This window comes from Lotus japonicus, chromosome 6, assembly GCF_012489685.1.
Source record: "Lotus japonicus ecotype B-129 chromosome 6, LjGifu_v1.2".
NCBI classification, from domain to species: domain Eukaryota; kingdom Viridiplantae; phylum Streptophyta; class Magnoliopsida; order Fabales; family Fabaceae; genus Lotus; species Lotus japonicus.
Window position 1 is genome coordinate 50,205,223 of NC_080046.1, and position 18,017 is coordinate 50,223,239.

The window sequence follows — 18,017 nt, forward strand, 5'->3', positions numbered from 1 at the left end:
AACCGAACAAAACACATTATGGTGGGTTAAATCAGATCATTGATTCAAATAATTTTTTTAAATAATCCGATCGCCATTGGCTCAGGTATCAGATTTGAGAAGTGAATATCTTATGAATCCGAATCAACCCATGGTATTGAGATTTTTTTTTACCATTCAGTCCAAAGAGCTATAGGCCTATAGCCCAATACATAATTTACATTTACTTATTTACATTTTACACCGTAACACATTAACAAATTTACTTTTACCTCGTAGCCATCATTTAGGTTTGTATTTTTTTTTTGAACTCCATTTAAGTTTGTATTGAAGATGTTGGTTTTAGTTTATTTATTTTGGATTATATGGATTATGAAATGATTTTTTCTTTTAGAGATGTTGGATTACATGAAGTTTCTATATTTTTATAGTTTTTCACATTTTTAGAATAAATTTAATGCAAATTTCAAAATAATATTTTTGGATTCCGAATCCGATCACCCAAATCAAACAAATCCAGTTGGGATCAGGTTGGTTTAGTTTGGGTCCAGAAGCAAAAATGAGAAAATCTAAATCTGCACAAACCAAACATATTTGATTGGTTTGCAAATTCAAATACCCTAAATTCAAACCAATCCGATCATATTACATCCCTAATTTTCTTGAGTAGCGTTAGCAACACTCACTCTAACACTCTTTTATTGATTTATTAAAATTTATGTAATTTTCTCTTAGTTCTAACAAAAATTAAAAATACCCATCCTCAATTCTATAACAGATTATGTTAACAAAACCCATCTTTTCTATGATTCTTTAATTTTTTAGTTACACACTGTCATTCCGAAACAGATCATCCATAAAAAGAATAAAATGACAGGACAATACATTGATAAAATAACATATCCAAGATTTGAGTTGGTTCTCTACTTCTCTTGCCATAATTCTGTATATATTACAATGTCCCAACTAATCTAGTGGTGAATATAATGAACTTGATATGATTGCATTTTTAGTGAATTTTATAAATACACATTTGATATTGTGTTCTTTGAAACTGGGACAAGATTAGAGTACATGCATGTGATACGAGTAGTTTTGAAAATCATACACGTACCCATATCATCTTTGAGATCTAAGAGTTAGCTTGCAGATTGCAGCTGGAATTGATTTAACCATTGTTGTGGCTATTCGTATCCCATTTGCAAATTGGATATTAATGGTTCATGATTCCTACTTCAAACTTCCAAGTTCTTTGTATCAAAGTATATAGATCACATTCCCTATAACATATAGAATCATACAAAAGTCGTATTAAATTTTTAATGAGAATTTTATTTGCCATTTTTTTATATGAAATTATGGTTAACCAACTCAATGGGAAGTAAAGGAGAGCATGCTAACATATTCCCTCTCTCTCTACTGTATCTCATTATTATTCTTGTCCATGGGAAACTACCAAAGAAAGCTTAATTTATTGACATTATTGCTTATTTGCTTTCGAGTTTGACAGATTCCGAATCAAATGAAGCCACAAAAGTACAAGTGCACGGCTCTTAAGTGTTATGACAATTTTTAATGAATATAACATTCTAAATGCAGTTAACATCATCCATTTCTTTATGTATTTTTCCATATTAAGCACATGACAAAGTCATAAGCATTCACTTCAATGGGATTATTATATATATACATTAAATGCGTTAAATATTTTACTTTCTCAAATTTGATTGCGTATATTAGATTAAACTTGTTGGAAAAGGTGTTACATGGTGAAGATTGAGGTGTTATATATATGTCATTGGAATAAAAATCTTAAAAGACTTAACCTTGTATAAGCCCACATTTAATTGAACCACATATCTCGGGTTGAGGATAACACGGAAAAAGATTAGATGTGATGGCATAGAGATGGAGAATGAATGAAAGGTGATAGTCAGAGGAGGAGGAAGAGGAAAAAGAACATTAAAGAAATAACAATAGGAAAAATTCCAACCAAAATAGATACAAAAAAATAACCTCACAATAGATGGAGGAAAACCAATCTTAAACACGTACAAGGTACTTGGTAGAGCCCTGGATCTCTAGAATATCCAGGAATTCAGTGTAGTTTCACATCATTCTTGTTAAAAAAATACATTCTTTCTTCCTGTTCATTGCTGGTATCTATCATTTACAAACTATTTTCTAAAACTTAGGATTGATTTCAACCACAGTTTGTTATGCAGGTGAAAATAACAGAAAACCTTATGTATGACTCAGAATGACTCTAAAGCTGCCATTCTCACAATGACTACATCTCTGCTGGCACAATGTATCATTCATGTCAGGCACAACTTTACGATCCTCCTAAGTGAACTAAAATGCCACTAGCTGAATCAGAAATTATTCATTTGATTGCTTCTAATCTTTAATCGTAGGAGATGAGGTGCAACCGGTAAGGCATCTGCAAAACCAGCAATCATACATAAAAACCAGTAAAGCCGGCTACAATTCAGATCCATCAAGCTAACCGTGTCCCAACTGAACACAACAAATTACTCAAAAGATATAAAAAAGAAAAAAAGTGAGCATGCATTGATAATTCCATAACAGAAGAACAAAAGTGGTTAACCACTAACCAGTAAGCAACTTGGAAAAAGAAACTGTTTCTTTTATATAAACTTCTGAGGCTCATTTTTTGGAATACAAAGTCTCCTCGATCCTCCTAATAACAACACTCAGGCTGCCACCACTTTCCAAGGCTTTAACAGCAGCTCGGTGTGCATCTCTATGCCACTTGAGCAAATTATAAGATTGTAAAACTGACCATCTTGCTTGATTAGACATCTGTTCAATGCAAGAACATGAAGGTTCAAATTTTAGCATCACAGATGAAAACGAAACCATCAAACGAGAAACATCAGTTTGGAAAAACCTCAGCTACAGACAATGGAGGCTCAAGAAGTAGACAGACGCTTCTAAATAGATTTTCATCATTTTCTCCCCCCTCTGCCTCACCATAAACAAGCGCTTCAGCTGCAATGCCAGCAAAAAGTACCATGCAGTACCTAAAGCAATGGTCACATAAAGCATCAATATCACTTGAAAGGCTCCAAAAAGAGAAACTAGAGAAAAATAAAATAATGGGCAGGGGGGACTTCGTCCAGAGCTTCCAGGCAAACTTGTTTCAGTTATCTCAAGGCAAGTTTGTGAATGAACACAGAGATAAAGACTAGAATTTAAATAGGAGCATGAATCAATGATACAAGATAGGAAAAACATCATTTAACTTCACTTTTAAAGTTGTAATTAATCAGGGAATATAGCTTAGGTGGAAATACAGACACAGACCACACCTTTTACTTGGGCTAAAGGAGATACAAAATTTTGAAAGCAAGGATTAATTAAAAAGTTTGCTTTATAAATTCTAATACAAAGATAATGTACAAAGTGTCAGGCTTATCGAACGAAAGATGTTAGACTAATGTCATCTAAACATCAAAAAGTAAATCCACCCTAACTAGTGCGCAATTCAATTACAGGCATAACTCTTTAACCAGTGCTAGGTTCGAATTATATCTCCATAAATAGAATGTTATACCCACCTATCAAAAGCTGTACCATCAAGTCGCCCTTCAGAAAGGTCATTGGCAACTTTCTCATCCCAAAACTGAGTCCCTGCCTAAAAAATAAAGATTTACTGCAACGAAAGTGATGTTAAATTAAACATTTAACAGACAAACTTAGTTGAGAATACAATAAATAGAAATTAAAGGAGAAGAACTGGATATGAAATCTAGACTTGTGACATGTCAGCATACATGTGCATGCAAATTGCAAATACAACGAATCCATTACTGATGACATGGCTGCTTGATCAGTGAACTCATCCATGAACTAATCAGTCTGTAGTCAATTTTCTAAAATCAACAGAAACTATACTAGTACCAGAGAAGAATGAGAAAATTCAGTGCGAACAAACAGAAACCCTGAAGAGAAGGACTAAAAGAAAAAAGAGACTTCCTTCCTTTTTTGTTCTAACTCTTTTGTTTAAATACCCTTATGAGTTAGCCTTTATTTCACTATAGATGAAGTGTTCAACACAGAGAAGAAGTCAGAAGACAGCAAAGATAATTTACAGGCAAACCTTCATAACATTACACCATGAAAGAACCCATAGAAGCATAATCACCACCAACTATATATGCTTTAGCATTAAAAAAAGGGATAGTAGTAGAGCAGTAGACAGGCTTTTGTCGAAATTTGCATAACCAAAAGTGTTTCATCATATCTCAAACCAGTATTGTTAAAAGGAAGACATAGCAGTGCCACAGCGGAAAGCTGACAATAAGGCATATGAAGAGCATGGCGGGTTTCATGTTGTAGGCCACGGCGACCAGAAAGCACCTAGCCAATGTGGGACTTTTAACAACATGAAAGGAGAGAAAAAGGAGAGGAATCATCTAAAGAAAAACGGGGGAGGGTGGAGAGCCGGAGGAGTACTTTGCACCTAAGGGATTGTCTTAGGTTCGCGTCAAAGAGCAGATATAGTAGTACCAAGTATTTAACATGAAATGACAGTTGTGTCAAAGTGATAAAATAGTCAAATAAAAATAATATGGCATATCGTTAACAAAAGAGTGCAAAAATACCTGTCCTTGAATGCCCATTTGCATTGCAATGATCGGATCTAAAATCACACCCCGAATTGGGCAACCCATCAGGTAAGCTGAAATTTCATTAGGATGGGCCTTGTAAGATGTTTTAATATGGCACAGAGTGATGGGGAAAGAAACATGATCCAGAACAAATATCCCCAATATGTGACTTCTAAAGTTCTTATAAAATTGTTTTTACCTGTCAGGAGATGTCCTGCTTCATGAATGAGGATTCGGCGCCTATGTGGTGGCCAGTAACTTGAGATTTGAGCTAAACAGGTACCACCTAGGAATATAGAATCTGCAATGGCTAGACCTAATATCATTGCAAGGTTGGGTCTGAGGTCAATTCCTTGTGAAATTAGAAAGGATACCCCGCCAAGAAAAGCAACCAAAATAGCACTTGAGCTGTCTGAGAGACCCCACTTCTTTGGAGAAAGTTTAGTCACTATATCAAAAGAAAGAAGGAAAAGTTATACTTATACTGAATAACCATTTTTTCAGCAGCATAGAATTGTATAAATAATAAAATGCTACTCATTCCAATGTAACATGATTGAAACTGGGACTTTGAGCAATTTACAGCTAGAACGAAAATAATCTGTCAGGAATTCATGTGTGCACCTTCCAAACCAGTTGACGATCTCAAGACATCTGGTGTTACTTTCCTAGTTCCCTCCAAAACTATACAAGATAGGGAAATAAAAAGCCAGTAAGTTCAATAAAAAGCTTTAGCAGAGTTAACTCGCCACAACAAATAATTATTATGGAAAACAACTAACAAACAAGAAGAAAGCCACACCAATCAACATCAATTTGGAAAAATTCAAAAGACATGTATCCAATAAAGATTGTAACATAGAACAAAAAACCAGTCTTATAAGATGCAGAGAAAAGAAACTCAATTACTCTGAATGTATCATATATTTGAATGTCAGCTAGATTGATAAAAGTAAAACTCAAAAGATCCCAGGAATACCAGCAAAAATTAGCATCCCACACAAACCAAGACTACATTTTACACTTTGCAAATCTCACCAAAACTGCAGAGGATCAACTCTTTCAAGAGTTTAAGAAGTTAACAAAAGCTCATCGTTGTTTTTATATCTAACACATCACTCTACCTTATGCCAAAATTCAAATGTGGATGGTAAGGAAACCACTCGATCATATCAGAGACCCTCATTCATATTAGAGACAAACTCTCCCGATTCCCAAAAGCTAATGTTGTCAACACAAGATAAGTTTTATCTTTTGGAGCAAATCCACAAATTTGTTCTTAAGAACTAATGTGACCACAAATATATATCATCAGCTACATTCGTAGTCCGAACTAATTTGTCCGACGCCTAGGAACTAATAGGAACAACATATGAGAATTTTTAGAGACTACAAAGCATCTTATGCATTCTAGGAAATTAGTGTGTCCACCACCAAATCTTCAAGGGATAAATTTGGGATTCACTCTAAGTTTTATATCTAACATAAATCATGTGATTGAACCTATGAACCCATCTAAATAAAGTAACAATTTGCATTATGTGCTTGTCTATTTTGAACAACCCAAATGATAAAAAACAACAATTTGCATTTTCTGGTAAGAAGAAGCTGACGATGATGAAAACTCACCAATGTTCCTGCATTTACCAAAATTGGGCAAGAACCCTCTATCCCTAAGGAACTTGTAAGCGTTCCCAACAAGCTTCATGTCATCAGCATTCAAGCACGTGTCCAGCACCTCCCAATCCCTCTGCGGCCCAAACAGCTCCAAGTCGCGGAACCGGGACTGAGTCGACTCGGTCACCGGAGAAGGGCCCTCCACGTCGGCGAACGGGCGTTGTTCGGTTTCGAGGGACTTGAGGAATCTCAGAGCTCCGGCGAGGTCCTTCCGCTTGACTGCCTCCTCGTAGTCTCGCCATTCTCGCAAGGCTCTGCGTGGCCGCAAAGCGCGACGAGTTGCGGCGCGGGGAAATCCGAGGGAAAATGGAGGAGAAAGAGCGAGAAAGTGAGGGAAAATATGCACAGCCATGTAACTTGGTGCTTATTGATTTGGAATAGAGTATGATGCTTTGAGCTATGATCTATTATTTTTCTTTCATGGGTAAAAACTTCACAAACCATTGATTTTTGTAATCAAGGATTGTGTTTAATCTAAATAAAAAAAAAACTTAGCATATCAATTATCAAGACTTTAATCATATTTTTGACATTACTTGTGCTTTATTTGTACTAATATAGGGAATGGAATGATAACTTGTCAACTTTTAGTTTGTCCGGGTCACACCATAACATACGTTTTTAGTGCTTAGGAAAACCAAGTTTTGAGTTACCAAAAAGAAAACATGGAAGCATATAAGAGATCACTTTTTTGTTTTCGTTGAATGCAGTGGTTACTCATATACTCTTTAAGTCTCCAAATGAAAAATAACATTTTACCCACTTTATTTCTTTTTCACTTGTACTCTAACTTTTGCCTTAATATTTAGTACAATCTTCATTTTTTCTGTCACTGTTTTTAATAGAGTATTCATATTTTGTTTAAGAGCTAAATCACAGCTTGTAGGATTTGTCTCATAAGCTTATGGAACCAAATCCTCCACAATTGCTTAATGAGGCTTGATGGCATAACTTACTTGTTGACTTGTAGTAGAAAGCTCAAGAAAGGAACCAACAATTGGAACTTGGAAGTGTACTAATGTTGAAGACTTTAAACACAGCCATTAAAAAAAAAGTGACAACAGAATACTTTTCTAAAATCAAAATGACTCAAGTATTTATTTCCTTCATTTCATTGGTTTCATATAAATTAACTGTAACAGAACCATTATCCTTAACCTGTTGACAAGGCGTAAGGTAATTTCAGACTGATTTCCTGCTAACTTAAATATTAGTACAATAAGTGAGAGTTCTATCCCACTGATTATTTATCTTACTGCTTTTGATTGTAAGCTACCTTTTATTCATGGAACTGATTATATGAATAGCTTTTCCAATACTAGCCCATGGCATAAGAAGGGGTAGGCAAGTTGATCACAGTCGTTTTAACTTTGGTCATCATGTTAATGCTGTTGGCTATCCCTTGAGATCCAACTCACACTAAAACATTTATGATGTGAATGGATGGTGAGTGAACTCACCTGAAAGCATTTATGTGTTTTGGTTAATTTTTATTTCTGCAAGATCCAAATCTAACAAATCTAAACACCCATTAAATTATTTCACACATTTTTATTTTATATTAATATATTTTAAAGTAATGAATTACTTACTAATTACTAATTTAGTACACTGATTGCAAGAGCAACTCTTTACTTTGATCTTGCCCTTTCTAGTTACAAGTGGCTGCAACTTTATTTTGTGAAAATGTTGTCTGCACAGAGAGCTGTGTATTTGCATTAGACAATTAAGATACCTTCTCAAGATCATAACAATACTTGGAAGGAATAAACTACAAATCCTGCTGCTGGACATGAATCTTGAACATAGTCAAGTTCTTAAACATTACAATACATTCCAAAATATAGACTTAGTTGTCAAAAATGGATTTGAAATGAAAAACTTGTTCTTGTTTGGGAAGCAGGCTGGGGAAAACTTCAGATGAAATTGGAACTTGAGGCAGCACAGAAGCACCAATGCCAGAAAGAATAATTGGATCTCCAACTGGAAATATTTACATAACATCTGTACCCTTCTGTTGGAGCACATTTTTGAAAGCAACTTCACCAACTAAATTTATATAGTAGGTTACCTGTAATGGGAAGATCATATGAAGAGTAAATTTAGACATTTGGCATGATTACTAAGATCCGTTGTATTTAACCAATTATGCCATGCATAATATGACTTAAAAATTTCATGCAACATTCATTTTGATGTGCCGAGAATAAATATATATAAAAAACAATTTGGAATAAGAGCAATGAGGCAATAAATATCCAAATCCATCAACTTTTGATAAAAAAAATCACAGATGATAACCGCACAGTTTGTTACCCACAATTTGCATTGAGCTGACTCGGTGAAGAAGGAATCCATTAGCCAATTCTCTAGCAGGATTCAAATATAAAGGAAGGATTCATGAGTTTTGGTCACAGATGTTGAGTAAAGCACAAAAACTGGGACTGAGTGAATATTTACCTGCTATAGTGAGAGTTTCCATTTAGAAAAATTGAATAAGGCTCTTTCTCAACTAGGCCAGGGTTCCCTATGTAAGCAACACTACCATCATTGCCATGGTTAGTGCAATCCTGTCCACTCAGGTATACATTCTGAGGTGTAAATACAAGGATGAATGTCATATCAGAGTCAGTGTAGTTAACATGTCAAAACTTTAGCATTTGAAAATTTTCCAAACATAATAGCTGCTTTGCACTTACTACTGCAAATTTCAGAAACATACGGTGAAAATACTCAAAAACTTGCTTCTTCTTCATTTGCTCCTTATTATTCTCTCCACAGATGATAAGTGGTTGGTATCCAACAACAATGCGCCTGAAGTTACCAAAGAGACAAAGTGTTTATCAAAAACTGGAATTATTTGTATTGTCACATGAACTTGAAATAATGCAGGTTGTTGAGAAATCATCATGTTTTTAGCATAATCCTGTCAGATTTTGAAAAAATTGGGTTGGAAAAGGAAGTTTGATTTCATAGTGATCATACCAGTTACTACTGTTTGCTTCCAATGTTCTGATCAGCAAATGCAATTTATTATTTCTATTGCCACTTAATGATCCCCTTAAGACAGAGTCCTTCAGCATCAGAAAAGAAACAAATTAGAGAAAGATACTAAAGTCTATTATAAGTCTATATCAATGATAGGACAAAGTAAAAGTGGCTATGAACAAATGCCTTAATGATATCTGATGATAGGTTCAGCAACCATAGAAATATATTTATGAACACATAAATACATACTTGCAGTAATTGAGTATCCACACCGATAACGTCTAAGGTTTTCCCATTAGATATCTTGATCTTCTTTTCAAAGCAAACCGCTTCTTGTCCTTCTGATTTTGAGGCTGCAGTAGTGTAGGTGTTGTACCTGCACACTAACTCTCTTCATAACTATCCCATTTAGCAGAATTGACAAAGGATGGTGATTTTCTCAAACAATACATTGGAATTCAAGACTCTGCAGCCACAAATTTCTGTGTCATATGTACCAATACAGATAACAGATTGCTCAGAGGATTGTATACCAGGGAATTCTCAATGATGGAAAATGTTGAGTAGCCTGTAAAAGAAATATACCATGACTCTTAATTGAAAACAATGAAACAATTTGCCATTGCAATAAAACCAAAAGCAACCATAACCATAGTTTCAAATTATGGACCTTATCACACAACCGCGACAGCATTTGCAATTTGAAATCTGAAGAAACCTCTCAAATTGCATGCCACTACATAAGAAATCTATTTCTACAAACAGCAAAAAGCTAGAAAGGTCACAGAAAAAAATTATATAAACAAAAGAACATACATTCTGCATGAGAGGATCATCTTCCCCAAGCTCACTGCTGCTCACAACAAAACTTGCCTTGTAAATTCTGGCCACCTTCTCCATCTTCATGAACACCAGGAAGTAAGAGAGAGGTCAGAAAGGTGAGCAGAATGAAAAAAAGTTAAAGCAACCAACCAAGTACACTGAAGAAACTAAAGCATGTTAATTAAGGAAAAGAAAAACAGAAAAAGATCCAAATATATGCTTCATTCATCCTGTCTTGGGCCATTCCTTCCAAACAAATAAAAGGGAAGCAAGAAAATGTTGGAACAATGCAACTTCAAATTTCCAAAGCATAAACAAAATTGGGTTGAACATGAAAATCCACCATTGACAAACACCCATTAAGAAGAAAATCATGAAAAACATCCAACAAACTGTTAAAATGCTAGCTTAGTGAAGAGAGAGCTAATAATCTACCTGCTTGAGAAGATGGAATTGCTGGAAATGGGGTCTGAAACCCCCTCTGACACTGATGAAGTAGAGATCAAAAGGTTCATGGCCACTTGCATTTGTTTTGACCAATTTCTGAGGTTGACCCAAGTTGAGAGCTATGTAGAAAGCAAAGCAGAGACACACTTGGATGATAACAGTGCATGCCCAAGATGTTTTCTCCATTTGGATCACCTTGTAATCCAAACAACATACGATGTAAGAACCAACAACCTATTCGCTGATTGATGTTAGATCTGAATTATGATGACACTAGAATTGTATGATCTATATTTGCCCACGTTGGACATGTGATTGCTGACATTAAATTTGATTCCATCCATGTTATCCAGTACTGCCTTGTCGCTTTGTTGGAATATCTTGACACAGTCTTTTACCTGATTAGTGATTACCATATAAGACTTATTCTTGTGTCTGTGTTATGTTCATTGGAAGAGCAATGATAAATGATTGAGTGAAGCGGAACGAGATTATCGAATGGAATAGTTTTACCAATATAGTTTTATTCACACCATAAGACACGGACTTCACCTTGCAATAAATGAAGAAAAATGAGAGATACTATGCGTGATGATATGATAGGAGTCAAGGTGATTGATAAGAAGAAATATAGAGTGAATTTGAAATGAAAGAGAAAGTGAAGTGTAAATGAATCAAAACTCACTTTAGTTATATTGTTGGGTGAAGTTTAATGATTTACATACTGTTAACAACCACCACAAAATTCCTAACCTATATTAATCATGGAAGTGGGGAAATAAGTTTAATTTTTATGCACTGATAATGTGAAGAGAAAAAAAAAGCTAGAAGAAGGCGTCTATCATGGAGAAGCTGACGGAAAATCAATTAAAGTAGTATGAACATATACAAGGAAGACCTTTTGAGGCGCCAATGAGAATGGTTGATAACATGATATTTAGTCATGGGAAGAGGTAGAGGGAGCCAAAAAAAACTTGGGAATAACTATAAAAAGTTATCTCGTTTACAATCCCTCATAATCAGGTTTTCAATCGAGCTCAATGAGATAGAATTATTCATATAGCTGACCTCACTTAGTGGAATAATGTTTTTATTGTCGTTATCAGTGTAAAAACAATTTACATTGACACTCAGTCGTAATATGTTTGTTATTTTCAAAATTTTGAATTCGAGAAGACGCTACAGAGCATCGGTTCTCGAGACAAGAATATGTGAATCGAGTGTTATTAGAACCCAGCGCCTCGAAGCATGGTGAAAAGTGTAGAGCTAAACTAGAAAAGAAGTGTAATATTGGCTAAGAGATGGACGATCTTGGATCGAACAAGAGCGTACTCGAGAAGCCAAAGGGGTCGAGAAAAGGAAGGTCTAACACTTAAACAAATTTTGCCCAAGGTTAAGGGAGACGTATCTTAAGGAAAGTGGTTTGAAGGCAGTGTGTTGAAACTCAAAGACACGGTTAGAGGTCTTTGTGTTTCAGATCCCACTATCCCGTGATCCGGAAGTTTCGTGCACTAACACCACGTTGAAACTCAGACACGATTAGAGGTCTTTGTGTTTCAGATCCCAATATCCCATGATCCGGAAGTTTCGTGCACTAACACCACGTACTCACATAGCAAAGGTTACTTGACAAAGAAAGGAGACGACTAACTCAAAGCCAGGGTTGGTACTCAAGAAGATTGGTTTGAAGAGTTGCAAGGCATGCCTTTATTTTTTTTTTTGATAATTTGGAGGGTCTGAGACCCGTTGCAAGGCATGCCTTAATACTATGAGAGAATTGCACCCGTATTTACACTTAAATCTAGCCTAGTTTTCCGGTTATGAATACTGAAAATAAATTTTCTGACGCAGAAGAGATAGAATGAGTCGGACGGGAGGGATACTGGGATAGAATGGTTAACACTAAATAAGGTGACATCCAATTGCACATGTAGATTATTTTTTATTGCCATGGATTGTGATTGAACCAGTTAAAATCGCTTCCCTTTTAACATGTATATATGTTCATAAGATCACATAAATAAATAAATAAATAAATAAAACTGAGACACGACTTAGGTTGAAAGACTTGAAAGTGGTAATAAATTATGCTTCTATCCTCTTTTATAACTTGTTGAATTTCCTAACCTATATCTATATCATTTGATCTCTAGGTACAACAAAGGCCTCATCGCTTAAGTTTCATAATTCCCGCGTGAAAAAAAAAAATTATAGGAAAAATGAATAATCAGTGCTTGCTAACCGTCTACAACAAGGAAAAAAATAATTCATGGCATGTATAATTAAACTAAAACATTTAGAGTAAAATACACTCACCCCCTCAAGATTTGCAAGAATGACACTCCACCCCATTCTTTTTAAAAATCTACACTCCACCCCATTTTTTATAAAGGCAAATTTTAGTGACGAAAACAAATTCCTCACTACTAAAAACTAATTACTAATTAGTAAAAATTTAAATAAATTTAATGCATATACACTATCATACATTAATTTATGAAAATAATTTTACTGAATTAAATTTAAAAAAACCATTCACTCTGTCTGTTAAGTCCACGTCCCATCTATCTCCAAATCATATTTCTCACCACAAACGGCCACCACCAAGCCTTTACTCCCTTTAACACGGCTCCACTGTCCCACAATGTGAAACCCCATGGCACCTCCATGCCTCAAAGTTTTGTTGCGACCTGAACCCCAGAACGTGAATCGCACATCCCTAAAGCCACTTGTTCAACTACTTCTTGTGAATTTCACCCCTTGAAGTTGTGAGCAAACGCTCTGTTGGTCTTAGATATTGTTGGATTTTGTTAAAAACGATGCTCTACCGCCTCGTTGGGCTCTAATAACCTCAGATCCACTTCATATTTTCATAATTTTGTTTCTCTATTTTCTTCACCCATTTGTGTTGCTTTTTTGGCCTACAACCCAATTTTGAAAATTGGAGGTATAAAGAGATTATTTTGATTAAAATTGAATTATTACCAAATATGAAAACACAAGCATGTTTCACTATATTCGAGATATGGTTTGTAAATCGGGCAGGTGTGCTATTGCATAATTTGCATTATGAATTTACGGAGGAAAAACGCGATTGAGAGAATGAGGAGGATTGTGATGTTTTCATTTTTAAATTTATTGGATTATATTGATTTTTTTTTTTGAAATTATTGATTAACAATTTAAATAATAACTAATTATTAATGAAAAATATTTTTCGTCACTAAATTTGCCTCTATATAAAATGGGGTGGGATGTAGATTTTAGATAAGAATGGGGTGGAGTGTAATTCTAACAAACCTTAAGGGGGGTGAGTGTACTTTACTCAAACATTTATGATGTGAATGGATGGTGAGTGAACTCACCTGAAAGCATTTATGTGTATCCTTTATACCCTGTCATTAAAGCATTTATGTGTATCATTGTTTTTGTTTTTCAAATTTTGGGAATAGAAACTGGTTTGTATGATGTGAATGGATGGTGAGTGAACTCACCTGAAAGGGAAAATGATCAGGTCCACGAGCTGGGGCAGAATTTATCTGAACTGTGCCTGTCTCCATTGCATCACTGATCAATATTGCTTTGTTCACATCCTTTGTGAAGACACAACCCTACACAAGTTCAATGTGTTGAAACAAATCATCATAGACAAGTTCGCAAATGAAATGAATCTACTTTGTGCATGCTTGAAAATCCTTCTATAATTTATTCTGAAGTCAAACTCAATTCTAGAGAGAAGTTTCTGGGTGTCAGATTCTGATGAAAGAATAGTTGATCCAAACATGTACAAAGTCAATGCTAAAATTCTACCTGAAGTCCAAAATTGCTAGAATTACAATGGTGGATCCCTTCTTCAATGGAATTGATCCTAATAACAGGCAAAACTGGTCCAAATGGCTCCTCCCATGCAATTCTCATATCAGGCCTAACATTATCAAGCAGCAAGGGCCAAATGAGATTCCCTTCCCTTCTATACACCTGGCAGAATGTTGCTCCTTTCTTTTTAGCATCCAAGACCAGGCCTTCAATGAAATTGGCTGAGGATTCTGAAACAACTGGGGTGATATCAGAGTTATCTTCTGGTGCTCCAACACTTAGTTTGGCCACCCTAGCCTTCACTTTCTCAACCAATTTATCAGCAACAGTTTCCATCACTAAGACAACCTTAACAGCTGTGCATCTCTGACCACTTTTGTAGATAAAGTGAACAACAAAACAAGTGGTTAATACATAAAAGAAATTCCTTTGGAATGGGAGTTAAATTAAAACACCAAAGTGTCACCAAAAGCCTGAGTATAGGGAAGAATTTAGTGTGATTTTCCTATGTCATAGCATTATGGAAAACAACGCTACATACTAACTAAGTATTGAGCACAAAGAAGCATGTAGTGTCATTGTTTGATGTGAAGTTGTGAACTGAGAATTCAAAATAACACACATAATATTGTCATTATCAAATCAATGCAAAATGGAGTATAATTATTAGAATTGTTGGATATCAAGAGCGTGAAAGTTTGCAGGACAAAACATCTGCAAGCTCTGATACCATCTAGAACTTGGGGTAGAATTATACCTGACCAAAGTTCTAATAAAAATTCAACCCGTATCCCTTTCCCAAGAGAAGCAAATTCAGATATGCCATTCACCTGTATGAAAAGCCTCCTTTTATAATGTTTGAAGCCACCAAATCCAGGTCCGCATCCTCAAGTACAATGCAGGCATCCTTTCCTCCAAGCTCCATTTGCAAAGGAATCATGCCTGCCTTCTTTGAAATTGCAATACCAGTATCTCCACCAGTGAAGCTGACAGACAGATAAACAAAGGAAAAGTCAAAACTGACCAAATTGAAATAGGTAGGGGATATGAGGTACCATACCATCACATACATCATAAAACAATGAATAAACAATCACCTTATGCAATTCACTCCTGGATGCATAGTAAGGAAGTCACCAATTTCTGAGCCTTTGCCTGTGACACAACTTATTAGGCCTTTGGGAAAACCAGCCAGGTGAAAACAATGCACCATGTGAAGAGCAGAAACAGCTCCCTGAAATGCATCATCACAATGTTAAAAGATTGGAAGAAATTAAAAGATTTAAAATCTTAGTAACAATCTGAACACTTATTGGTTCTTCCATTGAGGTTGACAACAAGTATTTCTAGCATCGCAGTAGCGAAGATTATGATACAAGTATTTTGTACAAGCCTGAATTTTGTGTTCTGGTAAAATAGTAGTTATCTTTTTTTTACAGATGGACACAATCTAGTGACTTGAGCTATTGGCTATTGATGTGAGAGTATAAACATTACCTGGGTTGGAGGCTTGAGCACAATTGAGTTTCCGGCGATCAGCGCAGGAGCAATTTTTGAGACAGCAAGGTTGACAGGATAGTTAAAAGGCGGGATAGCTAAAATCACTCCTAATGGAACCTGAAGAACCCATTTAAACCATATCATATTCCAAGAGAAATAATAAGGTATCAGATTGCTTGTCATAAAAGTTACTAAGATGATGAAATGTTATAAAATATTGGATTATATGCACTCAAACATTAGATCATGCGGAAGTTTGTAACTTCAAAAAAAAGTGCTGGCATGTTGAATTTTTAGAAGTTACAGTGTAGTAAAATGAGTTTCATACAGAATGTAAGTTCTGAAATTAACCTTTGATGTGAGGCAATATTTTGTCCTTTCATTTCCAGGAAAGCTATCTGACACCAAGAACTTCCCCTCTCCCAAAATTCTTACCCCCTCTTCAGCACAATAAGAAACCAGATCTCCTGACCTCACAACCTTTATCAAAAACATTAAATATTTATTATTTTCATGATTCAAATTTCTGATCCTAATCAAAATTTTCCTTAACCAATAACAACATGGTCTGCACCTCTGTAACTGCATCTTTGGCTGGCTTTGCTATTTCTTTGACCAGGCACTCAGCAATTGGATCTCTATGTTCTATGAGAATAGCAGCTGCCTTGTGTAGAAGCTCAGCCCGCTTCCAGAGCGGGGTCTTTGCCCATGACTTTTGTGCTGATTTTGCTGAATCCATTACCTTATTAACTTCTTCTTGTGAACAAGCTGCATCAATATCATTTCAGAGCCTATTACACTCAGCTATCTCTTGTTACTAATTTAAAAACTGAAGCTTACAGCATGTTTAGATCAACTTATTTTTTCTCAGAATCAATTCTGAAACCTAGAAGCTGCATAAGCTTCTCCGAAGAAGAAAGAATTAATTCTAGTTCTACTATAAATTGTAGAAGGATTTCCAAATATGCACTTAGAATATGCACAAACTTTATCAACATAGAGTGAGAAAAAAAAAAGTAATTAACTAGAATGTAGGACTTTAGATGCTAGAGAAAATGGTGTGTCATAACATCCTTTTGGTAGTTGATTACCTTGAACTTTGTATTGAGTCTTCCTAGTAGTGGGATTGATGATGGAAACACTTTTTCCTGAAGAAGATTTTGTCCATTCTCCACAAGAGTAGTACTTGTATACTTCACCATCCAAGATTTCAGCAAACAATCCAGTTCCAGCCATGTTCCAAATTATGCAAATTTTCTCTTTAGACCGAACGATTTATAATATAATGTGTTGAGAAAGAGAGAAGTATAAGGTTAGGAGGAGGAGGAGGTAATGGTGAAGTGTGGTTTTGGTTATGTGAGACTGTGGGTGATGGTTTGGTGAGTGATCCTATGATGCGTTTGTTTATTATATAAAGGGAATGTGAGAACAAGGTATTAACTTGGGACGAACGAGGTTAGGTGGTTCAATTTCCAGCATGCCATGCAATGTAGGTGAGGTTTAAATATCTCAATCTCCATCTCCTTGTCCTATACTGACAGTGACACTATGTTAGGATGACTTTCACTCACAAAACAGTTAAACTTGTATCAAATGTTTGTTATATCCTCCCTTGAGAGAAAAGTGGCATGTATAGGAATGGAATTAAGAACAGAGAAGTGTACAAGCATGCTTTGAGAAGTTACGGCTAAGATTAATTTTAATGAAAAATAACTTATCAAATTAATTAGTTGATGGTGATTTGTATGCTTTTGGAGTTGGTTGAGGTAAACTGAAATATGAAACTTACATACACAATGGTGGTTTGTCACGAGAAAATTGAACCAATTTTTATCACGAGAAATTTTTGAAAGTTAATGAGTTAACATTTGCTAGGCTTTCTATGTTTATAACAAATGGACCACATAGACATTGGTTTGGTGTTTAAATCAAACAGCATTGCCTACCACTCGGACCCCTCAAGCTCATCCCATATTTTGGTCTAGAACTCATCGAAGTAGTGGTGGCCCATCTTTAGGATGACGATAAAAAGCAACTACAATTGGGTTTTTCCTTTTTCTAGTGTGACTTTTTCCCTTCTTTCCTCCTCACTGGCTTAGCCACCACCGGAATTCCCTGCCTCCGCTCCCGCTGCGGCCTTCCTGCACC

At 35.5% G+C, this 18,017-nt stretch overlaps 2 protein-coding genes across 13 annotated transcripts; both read right to left on the bottom strand.

Moving 5' to 3' along the window:
- Positions 1-1,941: 1,941 nt before the first annotated feature.
- On the bottom strand, positions 1,942-6,756 carry LOC130724690 (uncharacterized). Its single transcript, XM_057575972.1, has 8 exons — positions 6,246-6,756; positions 5,241-5,300; positions 4,816-5,064; positions 4,611-4,687; positions 3,564-3,640; positions 2,894-3,026; positions 2,598-2,805; positions 1,942-2,422 (listed from the first exon to the last, which is right to left on the bottom strand). Exons 1-7 carry the CDS (start codon positions 6,643-6,645, stop codon positions 2,650-2,652), a joined length of 1,152 nt encoding a protein of 383 aa, XP_057431955.1. The 5' UTR covers positions 6,646-6,756; the 3' UTR covers positions 1,942-2,422; positions 2,598-2,649.
- Positions 6,757-7,965: 1,209 nt separating this feature from the next.
- Positions 7,966-17,265, bottom strand: LOC130722597 (NADP-dependent glyceraldehyde-3-phosphate dehydrogenase-like). 12 transcript variants are annotated; one of them, XM_057573370.1, is made up of 18 exons: positions 16,961-17,257; positions 16,444-16,637; positions 16,221-16,349; positions 15,867-15,986; positions 15,467-15,603; positions 15,200-15,355; positions 14,364-14,742; positions 14,048-14,164; positions 13,919-13,948; positions 10,542-10,748; positions 10,101-10,184; positions 9,818-9,852; positions 9,534-9,660; positions 9,279-9,367; positions 8,993-9,107; positions 8,754-8,884; positions 8,614-8,662; positions 7,966-8,364 (listed from the first exon to the last, which is right to left on the bottom strand). In XM_057573370.1, exons 1-18 carry the CDS (start codon positions 17,103-17,105, stop codon positions 8,287-8,289), a joined length of 2,322 nt encoding a protein of 773 aa, XP_057429353.1. In that variant the 5' UTR covers positions 17,106-17,257; the 3' UTR covers positions 7,966-8,286. The 12 variants fall into 12 exon arrangements, 6 of the variants coding, with proteins under 6 accessions (XP_057429353.1, XP_057429354.1, XP_057429356.1 ...); XM_057573371.1 differs by lacking the exon at positions 13,919-13,948; XM_057573373.1 differs by lacking the exon at positions 8,614-8,662 and having other exon boundaries at positions 8,227-8,364; positions 16,961-17,258.
- Between the last annotated feature and the right edge of the window lie 752 nt (positions 17,266-18,017).